The sequence below is a fragment of the Pyrus communis genome, chromosome 13 (genome assembly GCF_041283825.1).
Source record: "Pyrus communis isolate YQ-2024b chromosome 13, ASM4128382v1, whole genome shotgun sequence".
NCBI lineage: Eukaryota > Viridiplantae > Streptophyta > Magnoliopsida > Rosales > Rosaceae > Pyrus > Pyrus communis.
This window is the reverse complement of record NC_142577.1, coordinates 26,672,218-26,690,594: the sequence shown is the minus strand read 5'-3', so window position 1 is coordinate 26,690,594 and position 18,377 is coordinate 26,672,218. Positions and strand designations below refer to the sequence as shown.

The following is an 18,377-nucleotide window of genomic DNA, read 5'->3' as shown; positions in this document are numbered from 1 at the left end:
GCTAGAAAAGTGACAGTTTTCCGGAAAATTTCCCATTGAGTTACTTGTCACAATTTGAAAATTCGGGTTTTACATGAAGAAGATTAGAAGAAAAGACGCCAATGGTGATGTTACATATGAATCATGACATAAAAGAATCACATTAGTTAATATCTACACCCTATATGTTCAAGAATCTGGGGAAGAATTGCTGTCTGTGCTCGATGAATACCTTCGTATGCTTGTAGGGGACTTCAGTTGTATGTGTTATGTTATGATCAGGACGTTGTTTTCATACCCGTTGTTGCGAACAATTGGGCGTAGGGGATCAACCCGCCATTCACCATCGGCAATGAACTTAATCTGAAATGCAAGATACAAAAGATATTAATCGATGGGGTTCCGGAAATATAAAAGCTCAACCGGATAACAACAAATTTTACTTGCCTCGTATCTGCCCGGATACAATTTAAGGCACAAAGAGAAGACTCCTGGTCTCGACTTCTCCATCTTTCTCTGCAAGCAAACAACACAGGTAACAACATTTGTATTACAAAAGCAAGTAGAAGACCACTGCTAAGAAACATGGTAGTAGTACTGGTATTTCGAAAACGCGGGTAAATGCGAGTATAAATACCTCATAAAACAAAAAATACATGCACATGATAAAATAACTTATTATTTTTATTAATCGTTTGCAGTATTTCTGCATCTAATAATGAAAGGAAAGTAAGAAAATAAATGAATGAGTGGACGAGGACATGCATCTACTCTTATTACTTAAGCCTAACCTAACTGATCAATTCAAGAGGAGATCAGACCTGGGTGGTCCAACCATCATATGATCCAGCTATGAGCACTTCTGAGGCTGAATTTGGCCAAACAATGCAAGCAGTGCGAAGAAGTCGTAAGGCCTTGCGAGCATCACCAATCCGCTTCTGTTTCTCCTCCACAATCTTTTGCGCTTCGCTGATATGGGTGGGTAACATGTCAATGGTCAAGCAAGTCATAGTCTTGTTTTTAAACTAACAGAAATTGTGCATACATTATTGCCATTGCCACCTTTCCTTCTAAAACAGCTATCTTTGCACGTGTTGAACGCAATTTGTCCCAGGCATGCATAATCTCATTTTCCTGAAACTCCCAAGCATCAGCAAGGTTCTGCAAATCTGCAGAGTTGCTTTCTTGACCCTGATGAAAAATATAGAATGTGTTTAATATAATGACATGAATCCTCTTGAAACATTATAACTGTATGAGAACGCTTCCAAGAGAAACTGAATGCAAACAGAACTTAAGGATTCCATGGCAAAGAAAATGAAAGCGAATACATAGTTAAAACTTTAGAGTGAAAATTTTCAAACTAGATATAATTTTAATATTTTTTGTAATTAAGACTGTTCATACCCACCTCCTGTGATGCAGCTTCATCGGTTTTAGACCTCAACAAGCGAAGTGCAGAGATGAGCTCTGATTCAAGGTGCTTGATGTGACCACGTATTTGCTCGTGATTGATCCCTTTCTGATTAGAATCCAGTTCAATCCTTCGATCGGGTTCATTAGTTCCTGCTCTTAGTTGAAATATGCGATCTCTTGAAACATCCTCTGACACTTCCGTTTTATCACAAGAAAATTCATCAGCTGTACATTACACACATTATATCATCAATCAAAGGTTACTTGAACCAAATATTGAACCATCAATCTGGTGAAAACTGAAAACAAGTAACTATAAAATACCTTCAAAATCCAGATCCGAAACTCCAGCCCTCTGGGTGCTCCAAGTTCTCCACATGTCAGGTCTGGGTGAGTCTCTTAGCACATCAATGTTTGAAAGAGATCTGTTGTGGTTAGACCTGTCTCTTGAATCGTTAAGAATGGCTTTGGTGGGGTTTACTGATGCAGGTCCGCTGCTTGTCAAGGCCAGCAACTGTCTTTTACAATGCAACATGCATCACGTTATGTTCTAGAATTTCTACATGCAAAGGAAACAATCACATCAAACACTTAAAAACAAATTATTTTCATGCCGATGCTGTCATTGTGACTGCCAACATAAAAGTTATCCTCTCTTTCAAGTTTCAAATGAACTTCATGCTGGAAAGAACAAAATAAGTTTCATTAACATTTGCTGATAAATTAGAATCATTTTGTTTTAGACATATGCAATCCTCAAGAAATATACCAAAAATGCAATTCGATTCTGAAATATATATCATCAGCTTACCACCATAAATGTATACAGAAGCATGTAAACTGGAAACAAGTAAAAATTTCAGGACTTTGCATAATGCTTTCCCCTAGAATATCACCCCACCAAAAGACACAATATATTTCAAAGTAAATTAAACGAACTTACATCATCAGCTGAGTCTTCTTTCTCTCTCAAAGTAAAACCAAGCGTCAAATTTCTCTGTTTCTCCAATCGATTCAATATACCCGCAATTCCAGTATCGTCCTCTGTTGTAGCGGCTTCTCTACACATATATACAACAGTTGAGTTGAATCCCTTTCCCAAAGAGTATTCATCGATTCTAGTGTTAAACATAGAGTATCAATGAACGATGAATATCTTGTCCTCCCCTTTTATTTTAGATAACAAATCTCATCCACACAATATATATCCATGGTGCAAATATTCAATGAAAATTTCACAGTTTGCACATCGCTTTCCAAATTAATGACATAGAAAACAAAAAGAATAATTAAACCAGGGAAAAAAACAAATCTAAAAACTTGAACAAGTTTCAATTATAACAGAATCCTCACAGTGATCGACCAGAGGACGATGCTGCTTGAGAAGAATCATCAAGAATCGAAGAACCCACGCCGGAAATCCCAGTTTGATTGCCGCTGGAGGCACCGCTGTCGAATTCCAATGTGGAATCCCAATTCCTGAAGTTGCGTTCTTGAGCTCTATCTTCGTCATCCAAATCCCAACCCAACGAAAGCCAACCGCCTTTCTTCGTAATTGCATCGACCAAATCTTCTCTCCCAGCTTCCAACAGCTCCTTCTTGCTCGGAAACGCCTGGGGCTTCTTGGAGCTCTTCATGAACTCCAGAATCTCAGCTTCCAAGGTGAAATCATCCCCCTCGCCATCCCAATCTTTACACCGGCTCGCAAACCCAGAAGACCCACAATACAACCCGTTGTAATTGTACCCTTGTCTCGACTCTGAAAACCCTAGAATCAAAGAACAGCCGGTCATCGGGTGATGACCCCGCAGCCGCCGGGTTATTGCTCTTGAATTACCGATGAAAAGAATCGAGGGAAAGGCGCGAGGGACGACAACTGGGGAGGAGGAGGGCGGGAGGATCAGGTGGTTCGCGGCGGTGGTGGAAGAGAGCATGGCTCAGGCATTTCGACGAACAAATGGGGGTGGAAGGCGGAGAAATGGAAAAAAGGAGGGGAGGGGGAGCGAAGCAACGAACAAAACCACCGGGACACGTAAACGGGCATTAAAGGCAAAATAAAGGCGAAGGTTTACGAATAGAAATTTAGCGTGCGTTTAGAACTCCCAAAAAACAATTGTTTGATATTTTAGTCATTAATTAATGCATGTTGCAAGAGGATACGATAAGAGGACCAAGGGACCAAGGATTCCGTTCAATGAGAGAGATTCTCCAATGTAAGTCTTCTTTCTCGCAATTAATGTTGAAGGGAGGTTTGTATCTTACACGATTGATTGTCATTAGGACTAATATCATTTGACATAGAGGGACTCAGATCCTCTCTGGATTAGTCCCGTCGGGATCCTCCTCACGAATTAATCTCATCCGTTGATGCATATCCAACAATCGGATTGGTTGTATGAATATGGATATGAATGAAAATTGAAATGTCTGAAATATATAAGACATAAACACAGCCCTAAAGAAGTTGAGGGGCCTTAGGAAATTAAACAACATGAATATGGATGAAAATTAAAATGTCTGAAATATATTACAATTTTCATTTTGCAGTTTTGGAAGTTGACCTTGGTTGACCTTAAACACGAACGTCTCATAGTATAACTATGAGTCTTGCTTGTTCACGATTCTCTTCAAAAACGATATATTTAGGCACCCAATTATGATACCAGAATATTTTTTGCTGCCTATTTTGTTGCCATATCGATTGAATCCAATTTCTCAACTTTAATTTTTTTTTTCAGAAATTGAAACATTTTATTTTCTTCATCTTTCTCCGTTAGAATTGACCCATATCTTGTCCTACATCATATTCTCTTTTGAAATAATGAATAATTTTAGTGGTTTATTATTTAAACACCTGTCATTGCTCTCAAATGCTTTTGTCATTGTCATGTTACTAATTGCATGATAAAGATCACTTGTCCATTTGATTTGAGATATATAAACCTCCAGCGTTTGTGTCCACCAAAATGGTTTCATGTGGAACTTGAATTCAAAAGGTCCTCCCTTGTGTGTCATCCTTGGACGTGGAAGCTCCTATCCTAAAATTTATCAAGTAAAAGGGGTTAGGCTATTGGATTAATTACAACTAAACATGGATGTTAGTTAGTATAGTACCCTAACAAAACGAATTAGGCTTCGTGTTTTTTTATTTTTTTATTTTTTTATTTTTTATTTAAGAGCGACGATAGCATATCATTTAAAAATAAGGGCTGATTACAACAGAACAAGAAGGAGGGAGACAACAGACGAGTCCCCTCTCTAAAATAATCAACCATTACATTCAAGCACGAAAAGATCAGACAAAAGGATGAAGATCTTAGTTCTCAAAAAAAAAAAAAAAAAAAAAAAAAAAAAAAATACAAGAGATGAAGATCAGTAACTGGATCCAAACACAACTCAAACAAAGTCTGGGTTGAAAGCCATGCCTTACATATATGCGTAGTACGTTTCTCGCTTTCTCAATGAATTCTTACATGCATGTTATCGGGTATTTATAAGTATAGAGAACTCGTATAATTAATATTGTGATAAGTATTATAATCTCGTGACATGCAATATATTTTCAATGATAAAAAAATTTATCATGACACTCATGGCCAGTCCAGGACCTATATAAGACACATGTCCTATTCATTTTAAAATGAGCCAAATAAAGTTCGATCTTACAATCAGGCTAAATTAACCACAATCTAAAAAATAGAATCGAACTCGAACCCGCTCATTAGGACTTAACGCTTTTTACATGCCTAATTTGAAAGAAATTTTGAGATCTGACACCAGACCACGTATCTGTGTGGATTTGATACACAAAAAACATTACATACACCTTGATGTGTTATGCTAATCCTACCTTATTTTGGCCCGCCCACTCTCTCAAACCAACCCCAATCCAGTTTTCCTGCCCAAGAACTTCTCCTAATTTGGCTCCAGTGTCTCTCTCTCATTTCATTTTTTCCTATTCTGTTTTTTTTTATAATTATACTTTGGCTTGGATTCCTCGTGTTAACTCATTCCTCCTCAGGAGCTTGACAACTCAGTACGAAAAAAAGGACGATGAATGCCTTATTGCTTTTTTTTTTTTTTGGGTGGGGGTCCGTTATGTCCAAGGTAGGTGGCTTCTTCTCCGGATTTCTCCCTGTTACACATATATTAGCTTCCTTCATCACGCTCCAAATTAACATCACAGAGAGAGAGAGAGAGAGAGAGAGAGAGAAAACAAATGGCGAGGGATAAGAAGAGAAGTTGTAGCAGCTCTTTCTTGTCCTTCTCCTCCCCGAAAGGTACATCAATAATCCCTTCTTATGAAAAAACTCTCCTTCCTCCGAGCCATTATTATTGCCACAAAACCATGACCAAACAATGCCTGAGTGGAAGCCCATGCCTCACATCTTAGGTGTACATATATATGTTTATATGTGTTTTTTTATTCTTCTTTGAATTATTTAATCTAAATCTCAAAATAATTGCAAGTGGGGAAAATAAATATGCAGAAATCATTTTCTTTTATATATATATATATATATATATGCATGTCTTCTTTTTTTCATATATGATTTTTATTTTGTGTGTGTGTGAAGGTACTGAATCAATTTCGACGATGGCGACATTTGGAATGGCAGCAAATTTTATGGTGTATTTGCAGGGACGAAGCCAGAAATTTAACTAAGAGGAGGCACCTTAAAAAATTTAAGTTTTTTCTTTTTGGACAAGTAAAGCTAGTTTTTTCACAAATGCTAAAAAAATTAGTTACAAAATGCCTAATTTTATTACTTTATTGTCTAATTTTGTCTTTGATTATTGTATTGACAATCTAATGCTTATTCGCACTAATTACTCAAATACATGCAACTCAACAAGGTTTAGACATTAAGTGCGTGAGGATAAAAAAAAAAAGGGCATTTTAAAAACTAAAAGAGAATTTTTTACCATTTTAATATGATTAATAGAATAATTTTTAATGAAAAAAAAAGGGTGAGAGGGGGCATGTCACCCCCCCCCCCCCCCCCCCAACTCTCCCCACAAACAGCCTTACAACCCTCCGTCCATGTGTATGGAGTATCACATGGAGCAGGTTACTGCTGCCAGTATAATTAACATTTGTCCTACTGTTTATTAACAGTCGTTGGTACCTCCATTGCTGATATTTATCTGCCTAATTTTCATTTCTAAATTGTTGGTTCCCAGCTTCTTGAAGAAAGCTGCTAGAGAAGTGGACAATGAACTAAAAGATGATGGATCTTGTACAACTCCATCGAGGCTATGTAGCATTCAACAAGTTGAAGAGGTAATACATGTTATGAAAGTCCTCCCCAGAATTTGTTTCCGGTGTCATCTGCTTGCTGGCCTGGCCCTTGCCCAAGAACCAACAGTTGTAGTAGTACTCGTATCACAAGCCATGAAAATGGATCGTCACGTTGGACTGAATTTCGGAATTCCTGCTGCATCGGCGAAAATGATGTCAATTATGACGCTCTTGATTTCCCTCACGTTGTGCGACCGTGTCTTGCAACGAGCCCTAACAAAGTTCACTAAATGTGAAGGTGGGATACCACATTTAGTGAGCAACAAAGGAGAGCTTTGGCTACATCACAATGCTTCATCGAACGGGGTTGTAGCCACGTCGGTTTTTTGGCTATTTCCCCAGCAAATGTTGCTCGATTTGTGAGATGTTGGGCGTTGTTGGGCTCCTTGAATTTTACAACAAAGAGTTTTCTGAGAAGATGAGAAGTATTGGGAATTCTCTGCCCTATCTTTGCTTGGCCGGGGTTACTTATCTGAGTACTGTGGCGGTGTGCATTCTGAGTAGTGTTACAGGAAGGCATGGTCAGCCCAACTGGTTGGACAATGATATCAATGCAGGATTGGACTATTTTTTACCTTTTTGTCTCGTAAAATTATCACGTGAATATTTTTAGCACATTAGAAAGAACAAACTTTAACGTCGAAATGCAGTTGAATAGCATACATTTAGGAGAAGAAAGTAAGATTGTCCTCGCTGGATTCATAACTTTTGAATACATTTGATTGGTTAGGAAGTTGGCTAAGTGTCTTAATAGACTAACTATAATTTGGCTTGAGTTATTATTCGGCATGGACGAATATCGTAAACAAATACGTCAGCAAGTGAACATGCTTCATCATCAATCTAACCATGAAAATTGTGAGTCGAGATGGTCGATCCGCAATCCAAGCATCAAAATCACGCGGCAAAACGGATATATCCAGAAAATGCGACTACATTTCGCACGACTAAAAGGAAAAATATGGAAATGATGTATTGGGCCATATTGGTAAAGAAAGAAGATCATAAATTGGGCCTCAATTTTTTTGTAATGGGCCTGTCTTTTTTTGTTTTTTTTCCTTTTTTTTCTTTAGAGATAAGTCAGCCACAATTAATGGAGGCCGCGCACACTTCAATGTGGGACTTCTTTCGCCATCTTCCCTATATATACGTCTGCCCCAGCCAAGCATGTTACCTCAAACTCACAACTCTTCATACAGTGCTTTGAGAAAAGCACTTCCTCAAAGCTTAGCTAGCTAGTGTAGTGCCCGCTGCCCGCTTAATCTTCTTGCATGTTGATAAGCTGAATTAGAAGATCAAAATATATAATGGCGATGACGGCTGAAGGCAAGAAGCAGAAGCAGCAGCAATCAAGCCACTGCCTCTACGTCACAAAGTGGTTTCAGAAAAGCACTTCCTCAGAGCTGTCACACAAATTTCCTTTAAGCCCAGATAAAGAACCAGTTGAAAGAAAACGTGATGTCACAAGAAAACCTGGTGGTTGGAAGGCCATGCCTTTCATCTTAGGTCTCTCTCTCTCTCTCTCTCTCTCTCTCTCCCCCCCCCCCCTCTACCTCAACCTCTCTCTTTCTCTCTCTCATGGAGGATGTTGCACCGAAATCGTTGTGTCCCAGGTCATTGATGAAAAAATATGCAAGTTTTTTTGTCGACACGATCGAGCAGGGGATGCTATCGGTGGCATTTTACTGTCATTCCATGATGTGTTAATACATCTTTATCCATTACATTGCGGTCAAACAGTCTAATTTATTAAAAGATGATAAAAAAGGAAAACGTTTTTAATGGTGGTGGTGGTGCAGGAAATGATACGTTCGAAAGGTTCGCTGCTTTTGGGTTGCTGGCAAACTTTATGGTGTACTTGACGAGGATGCTACACCTAGACCAGGTTTCAGCTTCCAACATTATCAACGTCTGGTCTGGTTTGACCAACTTTGCTCCTCTCCTCGGTGCCTTCATCTCCGACGCCTATGTCGGCCGCTTTCGGACTATTGCTTTTGCGTCCATTTCTTCTCTCATGGTAGCTCTCTTTCTAACTTCTCTCTCTCTCTCAATTATATATTTATTTTATTACTTTTTTGCCAATGCTTTCTTTGTTTTATCTTGGCAACTTCATTAGTTTGGCAACTGTTTGTCCTAATATGTTAATATTTGGTTACTATTAAATACTACTTTGACTAAATTTGAAGATAATTCATAAAAAAAAATAATTTAAATCGAAGTTTGTTTAGTCATCTAAAGTATCGAATAAGTTTCGTTAAAAAAAAAATATTGAATAAGTTAACACTGTGGTACCAAGTAATATATTCATAATGAATCGTCAATTTATTTTGATATATTTGAATGACTAAACGAACTGCTATTCGAATTTCGAAAGAGTTTTTGTACAGATGATCTTTAAATGAAAACTAAGAAATTGAGCAGTTTCGATTATTAAATTTTCATATACATTTTTTTTTTTTTTGTTGAACAAAGTAAAGATACATTATTAACAAGTCAGAAAATAAGTTCATTCACCAAAAAGTAACACAAGTATTATCCACTTAATAATGTATCAAATACTGTATATAGATATAAAGTATTGAATTTAACAACTAATCACTCCTAAACCCTGTATTTACTTTTCAGATATGTGATTTATAAATCTGTGGCCCTTCTAGGGCCATTCTTCATTAATTAATACCAACAATTGTGCATGGTATTATTAATATTTGTTTCATGTGTCACGTGCTTTAGTACTCTTTGGTTGTGGGGTTTAACTTTTAGAGGTGGGAGAGCGCCGGTGATGATCTTGTAGTTGACTTTGTTGTCTTCTTGTACGTAAAATCTCAGAAAGTCTTTGAAAAGGTACCCAGTGAGTTGATATATGGATTCGAAAGGGTAAGGTTTCTTTAAAACCTACCCTTTGTGCACAGTTGAAGTTTTATTTTAATTTTTTACACGACGTTGTTAAGTTAGAAATTTGAGTAAAGTTGCGCAATAAATCAAATATAATTTTGTGTTGAACACGTCAACTAGAGAATGAGAGAAATCGGTTGAAGTTGAACTGCCAGTATAATAGGTAATCCAATAAGGAAACCCAGGAATTGAAGCTAGAGCTACCAGTCAATATGGTATACGGTTTTGGAAAGCTTAGCCAACATTTCGAAAACACGCGAAAAGTTACGAGATGAATAACAGTAGTCTTTTTAATCCTGTCTTTATTTAAAATCTACTAGTCAATCAATAATATAAATATTATAATGGAAAGGCTCGTTACTCGTTGGTAATTTGTTATTCGACGGGTTAGGTCACAGTGAATCCCATTCAGGGATTCTATTGTTCCGAGTTTAGAGAAAATAAACGAGTTTTGTTATGAAAATGCACATCCGAACCCAATCACCTCGTTGTCATCCCTAGCGTCATTTTCATTAGTTTTACAAGAAATTATTACTTTCACTGTGTATGCAATTTTGCTTTGTAGTAATTTTTTTCTTAATTGTAATAGAAAATTTGCTACAAATTTTGAAGTAAATAAAAGTTCAATTAGATTTTTCTCTGTGGAACTCCTTTTTAAATTTTTACCCATTAGTTAATTTATTGTGTAACATTACTTATATAAAAACAGGGAATGGCGACAATTACTTTAACAGCGTGGCTGCCGCAGCTGCATCCTCCGCCATGCAACCCACAACAGCAAGCACTGAGTCAGTGCACCGGTCCAACCCGAGCTCAACTCGGTCTCCTGCTACTGGGCCTAGGGTTTCTGTCCATAGGCTCAGGTGGCATCAGGCCATGCAGCATCCCATTTGGCGTTGACCAGTTTGACCCAACCACCGAAGAAGGAAAGAAAGGAGTGAAAAGCTTCTTCAACTGGTACTATGCTACGTTCACAGTGGTCTTGTTGATCACCCAAACCGTAGTGGTTTACATTCAAGACAAAGTCAGCTGGAGTTTAGGGTTTGGGATCCCAACGGTGCTAATGGCTTGCTCTATCCTGCTTCTGCTTATCGGGTCTAGGGTTTACGTGCATGCAAAGCCACAGGGCAGTATGTTCACTGCGATTGCACAAGTACTTGTTGCTGCTCATAAGAAACGCCACGTTAAGCTTTCGGAAGAAGCAGAAATTATACAAGTTGACAAATTCTATGATCCTCCAATATTCAAGGGGCATTACGCCTCTAAGCTCCCTCTCACAAACCAGATCAGGTAACAAATCTTTGTCGTGATAGATCGATCCGTTCTTTATTCATTAATTAATCATTGATTTGAAAGTATTAATATGCGTAAAGTTGGCATCTCCGGCCTAATCTATTGATTATAGATTTTAGGTTTCCAAACATGAGAGATGATCCTCGCTGAATTCTCTTTGTGATGAGGATTCCGGGGATCCTCCAATCATATCTGTTTGTCGTACATCGTGCGGTCAATTTTCGTCAGGTACTGTTTATATTCAATTTTAAATAAAAAAAATTTACAATGATTTATGACTGCACGATTTACGATGAACGGATGTGATTTAAGGATCCCTGAAAATCTCACAAAAAGGATCCGGCGAGGATCCTCACTCTCCAAACATATATGGAGTGGCCAAAGTAAAGTTTAATTAGGTTTCTTGAGGACGTGTTTGAATCGTGACAATTAATAATGAGTATTTAACAAATATAGCCAAAAATTAACTCTTAATTTCAAAAATTTCACTTTTTATAAAAACTTTCAAATATATCCAAAATTTCAATTAAATAGACACAAATACCCTCAAATTTAACAATTAAATAAATTAAAGGTTTTTTAGCTATTGTCACCTCAAGCTCCGGTCCAACTTCACCTTTGCTTCTACACTCCACCACCACGACCCTATCCCTTTTGACCCACTCATCACCGACATTGAGCGCCACTGCGATTACCGCAAGTGGAAGTAGCAAAATTTCAATCATGCCTTCAAAGCCTTTTTTCTTACTAATATCATTTTTAGTTTTAAGTATAAAAATAGTTTTTAAAGTTAATCTGCATGTTGTTATATGATTGTATTTGTGAGACCCACATGACGCCACATCATCACACTAACATAACAATTGACAGATTTTTCACAAAAAAAAAAGACTAAAATGATCACGATGGACAAATTCAAAGAAAGACTAAAATGATTCACGATAGACAAATTCAAGAACACTACTATTGATTATCATTAATTGTTAAGGACCAGATTAAGGAGTTACGTCAATATCACGAATCATTTTGGCTAAAAATGCTTTAATTTATTTAATTGTTAAATTTGAGGGTATTTGTGTCTATTTAGTTAAAATTTTGGATATATTTGAATGATTTTATAAAAAGTGATATTTTTAAAATTAAAAGTAAAATTTTTACTATATTTGATAAGTACTCATTAATAATACTTAATGAGTGTTGTCTAACCTCTTTGTATTACTTGTAATAAATTTTCCTTTTTATTGATGAAAGGTTTTATTTGACTTGCACAAATGACAAATTAAATATCTAATTATTACAGATAAAAAAAAATTCCAATTATTATGACTAGCCACTGACTGGTTTGGCCCAATTGGATTGACAAATAATCAAGAACCATCATCACATCACATTAGATTTTTTGTTTTGAACGATCATCACATCAGATTAAGACTCAGATTACATAAGTATTCATAATATAAGCTCATCGTTAACCACCGTCACATTTGTAAGGTGGGGTCCATACTTATATGTTTATAATATTATAATATTTCATTTCGGTGTCAATGAAAAATAGTAGTAAAGTTTTACCATAAAAAAAAATTAATAGTAAAATGTCTTAGTTGAATTCAAATTCAATTGCTTAAGTTAACTACAAGTACAAAAGTAGGGGCAAAATTTTGTCTACTATGAACTGTGTTTCTTTTAATTTTTGACTTGTTCATCGTGTTAATTAACTATTTTGGTTCATTGTATTTTCATTAGGTTCTTGAACAAGGCTGCTGTAATATTGGATAACGATCTGAAGCCTGATGGTTGTCCAGTCGATAACTGGAGGCTGTGCAGCGTGCAACAAGTGGAAGAACTTAAATGCGTATTAAAAACAATCCCGATATGGTCAACGGCCATAGTTAGCCTGACCGCCATGACACAGCAGGGCACATTTACTGTGTCCCAAGCCCTAAAAATGGACCGTCATCTTGGCGCTAACTTCGAAGTCCCAGCTGGGTCCATCAGCGTCTTCTCCTTTCTCACCATTGGCCTCTGGCTCCCAATCTACGACCGGATTATAGTCCCGTCCCTCAGAAAAATTACAAAGGTCGAAGGTGGGATTACAGTCCTGCAGAGATGTGGAATCGGGATTATATTCTCCGTCCTGTCCATGGCAGTGGCCGGAGTTATAGAAAAGGAGAGAAGGGATTTTGCAAATTTGCACCCTGACGCACATGTGTCATTCCTCTGGCTAGCCCCACAACTTATTCTGATGGGGCTCTGTGAAGCGTTCAATATTATAGGTCTACTGGAGTTTTTCAATCGGGAGTTCCCCGACCACATGCGAAGCGTCGGAAATGCCCTTCTGTCTTGCTCCTTTGCTGGTTCGAGCTACTTGAGCAGTTTCATGGTGACTGTGGTGCACCATGTGACTGGGACAGAGAAGCACCCGGATTGGTTGACCAATGACCTCAATGCTGGGAGATTGGACTACTTCTACTTCCTATTGGCTGGGATTGGGGTTCTGACTTTTGCCTACTTTCTGTTTTGTGCGCAACGTTATCATTACAAGGCCACAACTGTGAACGTTGAAGAGAAGCCATATGATACTGATCATGTGCAGTTCGGTTCAACAAATGCTTAAACATGGCTATGTATATATGCAAATAAAATCGAATCAACCTGCTTTAGTATTAGATATATCCCCAGAAAAATTTAGGGTAATTTTCACATTATGGGAGTTGTAACTTTTTGGTATGGATATGTTCATATAATTAATGAATAAAATTGCAAGAATAAGGACATGTATGATCTTAAGTGGACAATTATAATATATTATACCAATAGTGAGGGAATAAATTGGTTTTAAACTCGACATCCATAAGATTCAAATATAAAATCTTTCACTTACAAATAAATATGATACTAAACCCTTATATTAATTCGATAGTATTTGTTATAACTAAAATATAAAACCCATAAAAATAATCATGAAGATTTTTTAGTAGCCCAACTATATGTATTGTCCTAATTTTCTAACCAATACTAACTATTGTGCAACACATAACATGACACAAATTGGTAAAAAAGTCATGAGTAGGTGCAAAACAAGAAAATGTGAGCAGACGAAAATTAAAAATTTCAAAAATCATTTCATTTATGAACATACTTAACCTGATCCGTTTTGAAAATCATAAACGGGAAAACGTACTACGTACATATATGTAGTACCAATAAATTTAAGCATGCCGAGTTAAGTAAAGAATCCAACGCATCACATCGTAATTAACATCTGTGGCATTGCATGACAGAGGCACTGGCGTCAACCAGCTCAAACATGAAATGTAAGCACTGTCGTCAACCAGCACATATATGAAATGCAGACACTGTCCTAGTGTGGGACGTTTGGGTGGACAAGACTACTACTGAGATCGCGCATTCAACATGCCTAGATTACTAGAGTGGGAGGTTTTGGTCGACAAGACTACTACTGATGAGATCTTTGCTTGGTGGCTTCTTGGTTGGTTTCCAGTATGTGCGAATATGAGCTTTCAATAATGATAGTGATCGGTCGGTGCTTTGCAATTTGCAAGGTGGACGAGACGAGAAAATATGAGCCATAACTAGCTACCAAATTGCCTTATTGCTTTGTTGCGAATCTGGAACCTTCTCTTGTTCTGGAATTTATGGTTGTAGTTTCTTTACCGACGGAATGTTAGTGAAAGCAGAATTATTGGAGATTTAATGGACGAGGAGAAAGAAAGAATGTGAGAGATGGGATATTAAATCAGAAACTCTAAATCACTTTAACAAGAGCTAATCCTGATCTTCTAGAATGTTAATGCACCAGCAGAATCTCCGACGTACTCGATCTACTGTCTACAGGCTTACAGCTAGCTTGCCCTAATTAATCCCTGAAGGAGACACGGAATGGTCGTATATAGTGTGGATAAAGTCGTCTAATCAAATTCAATAGAGAAATTATAAAGTGGTTGTGTATAGTGTGGATAAAGTCGTCTAATCAAATTCAATAAAGAAATTATAAAGAGACTCTCTGAGACTATTTATAGACTCTTTGCCAGTTTATAATTTAACGTTAATTCATATGCTAACATTACAAAATATTGAGCCAAAAAATGAAAGATGACAAATAATCTATAAAGAGTTAATACTTTTAAAAGAATCTCCTTAGTATTTCTCAATTGAATATACACAGGATTGCAGGGCGCAAGTGCTGTGTGTGGCTCAAATTTAACGTTAGCTTTTAGTTACCGCTAGTTACCGCTGCACAACTACTTGATTCTGGTCCCAATCAATGTTAATAATACTGTCATATCTACTAGTCCTTGCCATAGTAAGCTGCCGTGTGGTGGGAAGTCGACCTGCATGCATGGACAGACCAGGACCAGCATCTTATTTATATAAAATAGACCGGAGTTAGGGAGTATACCATGAGGATCCTCTCCGGATCCTTTTTATGAGGGTCCTATAGATCATCAAATAGTGTCCGTTTACCATAGATCGTGCAGCTAGTTTTCGTCAAGTACTATTCATATTTAATTTTAATTTAAAATAATTTCTGACTGTGCGATGTACGATAAATATATACTATTTGAGGATTCTCGGATCCTCACAAAGAAAATCCGGAGAAGATCCTCATTCCAGAGTATAGTAGATTTTTCACTCTCAATATTTATATTTTAATCTCAAATGCAATATTCAAATTTCTTACATTTGATTGCAAAAGTGGTGGATTTTAAGACGTGTGATATTCAAAACGAACATAGATGAGAAGCCCTAAAGTATATTTTGACTGATATGTACCCAGCATTTGTCTTTATTATTGGAGATTGCCTGATTGATTGATTGAAACTAATGCTTTCACTAGTAAAACGTTGCTCAGAAGGGATTTGATGGAAATCCAATTAATTTAGAATTCTGTTCCAAAAGGGCTGATGGTTTGAAATCCATTTTAGAATTCGATTTGGCTTCTTGGTGTGGTTGTTTCCTGTTTAGAATTATAGTTTAGTTGTATTTTTTTCAATTTGTAAGTTACATGTTTTAAATTTAATTCTTATGTATAACGAGTTCAATATCATATAATTATCTTATTTTTGCCCCGAAAAAAAAAAAAAAAAAAAGCATGTCAGGCAAATTTGTACTAGATCGGCTGATGGGACACGTTGCTTACTCATGACTTAGGCCAATTAACTAAACAAAATATACTTTATTAAGTTTATGCATCATTTTAACATTTACTTTTAGATTTGCCTATTCATGTTGAAATATGCAACAATACTGTCACTTAATATTACAGTTTAGTAATATTTATCTTTACTTATAAGTAAGAGATCTTATATTCGATTCTCGCTAAATATGAATTTGAACCACATTATTATAGCAAGCTTATTGTAAGGCTTATCTCATTTCCTCACCCCCTTATAATGTGTAATACTATCGTTTGTTAAAAAAAAAAATGTAGTGATACCTATTTGGGGAAAGTAGGAAAGAGATTTGCCTACTTAATTGTCTAACGTCTGTACTATTGGAACAAATTTTTGCCTACATGGTTCCACCGGCGGAGCCACATTAAGAGCTATCGTGGGCTATAGCCCAGGTAGCTTTTGATAGAAAATAAAAATTTTCATGTAATTTTTATTGGTTTTCGAATGTAGCTCACCATATATTTAGGGACTGATTCAAATTCTCTCTATTTAATTATATAATACAGTTTACAAACGATCTCTCTTTCTCATATCTTTTTTCTCATCGTTTCTTGTACATATATAAGTTTGAATTTGTTTGAATAACGAAAATTCTTAGCTCACCTTGTGAAATTTTCTTAAACTAACTAATATTGTAAAAAATATAGTATCAAATTTTTCTGTTTATAAAAAGTTAAACCCTTAAGCTAGCCCATCCGATGAAAATTTTCTAACTCTACTTGGATGGTTCATCAAACCTTTGCTGTATTATTGCCTACTCAGTTACCTAAAACATTCTTTAAATCAATTCAAATATTACAATTCAAATTTTCTGGAATTGTTCCCTCACTTTTGGTCCAAAAAGTAATCATATGCATGCACGCATGACTCGGGTCCTACCTTGTTTCTACCGCATGCACACCCACCATCCCCACCATATCTGTAGTGCTGGCTATACAGACGAATTTTTTAGCCGACTGATTGGTACACTTGGAATCTTGGACCATTTAATTCATGAACTGCTAGTCAATTTGAAAGCCCTCTCTCCCACATGCGAACAATTGTCGTTCGCTACAACCACGAATTGGAGGGAGACCGATTGTCTACCCTCCTTTTATCATGCCTATCCCATTTATCTCTTATTTATATGATCATTGTTAAATCACGTCAATATTTTATATTCTTATTACTTTATATTTTATTATTTTTATTAAAAAATTAATATAAAATATTGACGTGACTTACCTATAACCGCATAATATAAAAAGGAATGAAAACGGTATGATAATGAAAGGGCATACAATCTGCCTCCGAATTGGAGAGCCGGTAACTTTACTAAGTGACTGTAACTGTCAAAAAGATATCTTTGATAAACCTAAAATCAACTCACTCAGTGGAAATAGCTTTCAAAATCGAAAAATCATTTGATCCTGGATGCGTGATGCGTGATGAATCAATCTCTTTCACGTTTCTACCTTCGTGCAGTATCATGCATACGTGTACCCAAAAGAGCCTGGCACTCACTGAATTATACATATGTCAGATTGGAGAACACATATTTTGACATTTCTTTTTGTATTCCTCATTTTCAAACTTTTTTTTTCCTAAGATCTGAACAGTCTATGTTTGAATTTATCATTCATAAACTAGCCTTACCAAAACATAAACGAATTCAAAATTAAGACTTCTATTTATAATAAACAAAATAAACGAATATAATTCTACAAAGAAACAATAAAGTTACTACCATCTAATCCCATAGTGAGATAATTTTCGAGTTTGAGTAATATTTCAAATAATAATCCTTGAAAAATTACTTTACAAATAAACGGTTGAATTGTTAAACTACATTATGAAATTATGAAATAGACCCTCAAATAAACGGTTGGATCGTTTAGGTCACGATGCTTAGTGCTTGTTGTCTGTCTTTTCTCACGACCGATGATAGGGGGGTGTGCTAAGCTCGAAATTATTGTGGTGCGAACTGCTCCAGTTGTCACGCATAAAAAAACAAACTTATCTCTTTCCTCCGTTGAAGAAACAACCAATATTTTTTTTTATCAAAAGTCTGGTATGCCTAAGCAGAAACAACCAAAAAAAACAGCGACGACGATGGAGATATTGTTGTGATTTCCCGTGGGTGGGTGGGCGTGTCAAGTTAGAAATTATCAGGAGGAACTGTGAAAGAAATCTGGGCTTAGATTTGGATGAAACACTTGATTCCTAGGTTTAATTGAAGGTCCATGAAGAAATGGGTTAATAACTTAACGTACAAGAAATAATGGGCGAGAGAAGAGAACAATGAAATGGGTTCAGTT

General features: G+C 36.5%; 2 protein-coding genes across 5 annotated transcripts; one reads left to right on the top strand and one right to left on the bottom strand.

Moving 5' to 3' along the window:
- Positions 1-16: 16 nt before the first annotated feature.
- On the bottom strand, positions 17-3,655 carry LOC137736819 (protein PTST homolog 2, chloroplastic). 4 transcript variants are annotated; one of them, XR_011068797.2, is made up of 8 exons: positions 2,749-3,655; positions 2,339-2,456; positions 1,720-1,909; positions 1,391-1,620; positions 1,025-1,170; positions 771-948; positions 427-495; positions 17-342 (listed from the first exon to the last, which is right to left on the bottom strand). XR_011068797.2 is itself a non-coding variant. In XM_068476096.2 (8 exons), the coding sequence occupies exons 1-8, from the start codon at positions 3,327-3,329 to the stop codon at positions 247-249; spliced, it is 1,578 nt and encodes a 525-aa protein (XP_068332197.1). In that variant the 5' UTR covers positions 3,330-3,655; the 3' UTR covers positions 17-246. The 4 variants fall into 4 exon arrangements, 1 of the variants encoding a protein (XP_068332197.1); XR_015954856.1 differs by having other exon boundaries at positions 1,042-1,170; XR_011068798.2 differs by having other exon boundaries at positions 801-948; positions 1,042-1,170.
- Positions 3,656-7,803: 4,148 nt separating this feature from the next.
- On the top strand, positions 7,804-13,659 carry LOC137737889 (protein NRT1/ PTR FAMILY 2.13). Its single transcript, XM_068477464.2, has 4 exons — positions 7,804-8,203; positions 8,497-8,714; positions 10,302-10,882; positions 12,629-13,659. Exons 1-4 carry the CDS (start codon positions 8,005-8,007, stop codon positions 13,497-13,499), a joined length of 1,869 nt encoding a protein of 622 aa, XP_068333565.2. The 5' UTR covers positions 7,804-8,004; the 3' UTR covers positions 13,500-13,659.
- The last annotated feature ends 4,718 nt before the right edge of the window (positions 13,660-18,377 follow it).

Excerpts from the sequence above, each read along its gene's own strand:
- LOC137736819 (XM_068476096.2), bottom strand. The coding sequence starts at position 3,329 with ATGCTCTCTTCCACCACCGCCGCGAACCACCTGATCCTCCCGCCCTCC. Across the intron at positions 949-1,024 it reads AAGGTGGCAATGGCAATAAT|CGAAGCGCAAAAGATTGTGG; the intron begins GTATGCACAATT and ends CACCCATATCAG. Across the intron at positions 343-426 it reads TGTATCCGGGCAGATACGAG|ATTAAGTTCATTGCCGATGG; the intron begins GCAAGTAAAATT and ends CTTGCATTTCAG.
- LOC137737889 (XM_068477464.2), top strand. The coding sequence starts at position 8,005 with ATGGCGATGACGGCTGAAGGCAAGAAGCAGAAGCAGCAGCAATCAAGC. Across the intron at positions 8,204-8,496 it reads GGCCATGCCTTTCATCTTAG|GAAATGATACGTTCGAAAGG; the intron begins GTCTCTCTCTCT and ends GTGGTGGTGCAG. Across the intron at positions 10,883-12,628 it reads CCTCTCACAAACCAGATCAG|GTTCTTGAACAAGGCTGCTG; the intron begins GTAACAAATCTT and ends TATTTTCATTAG.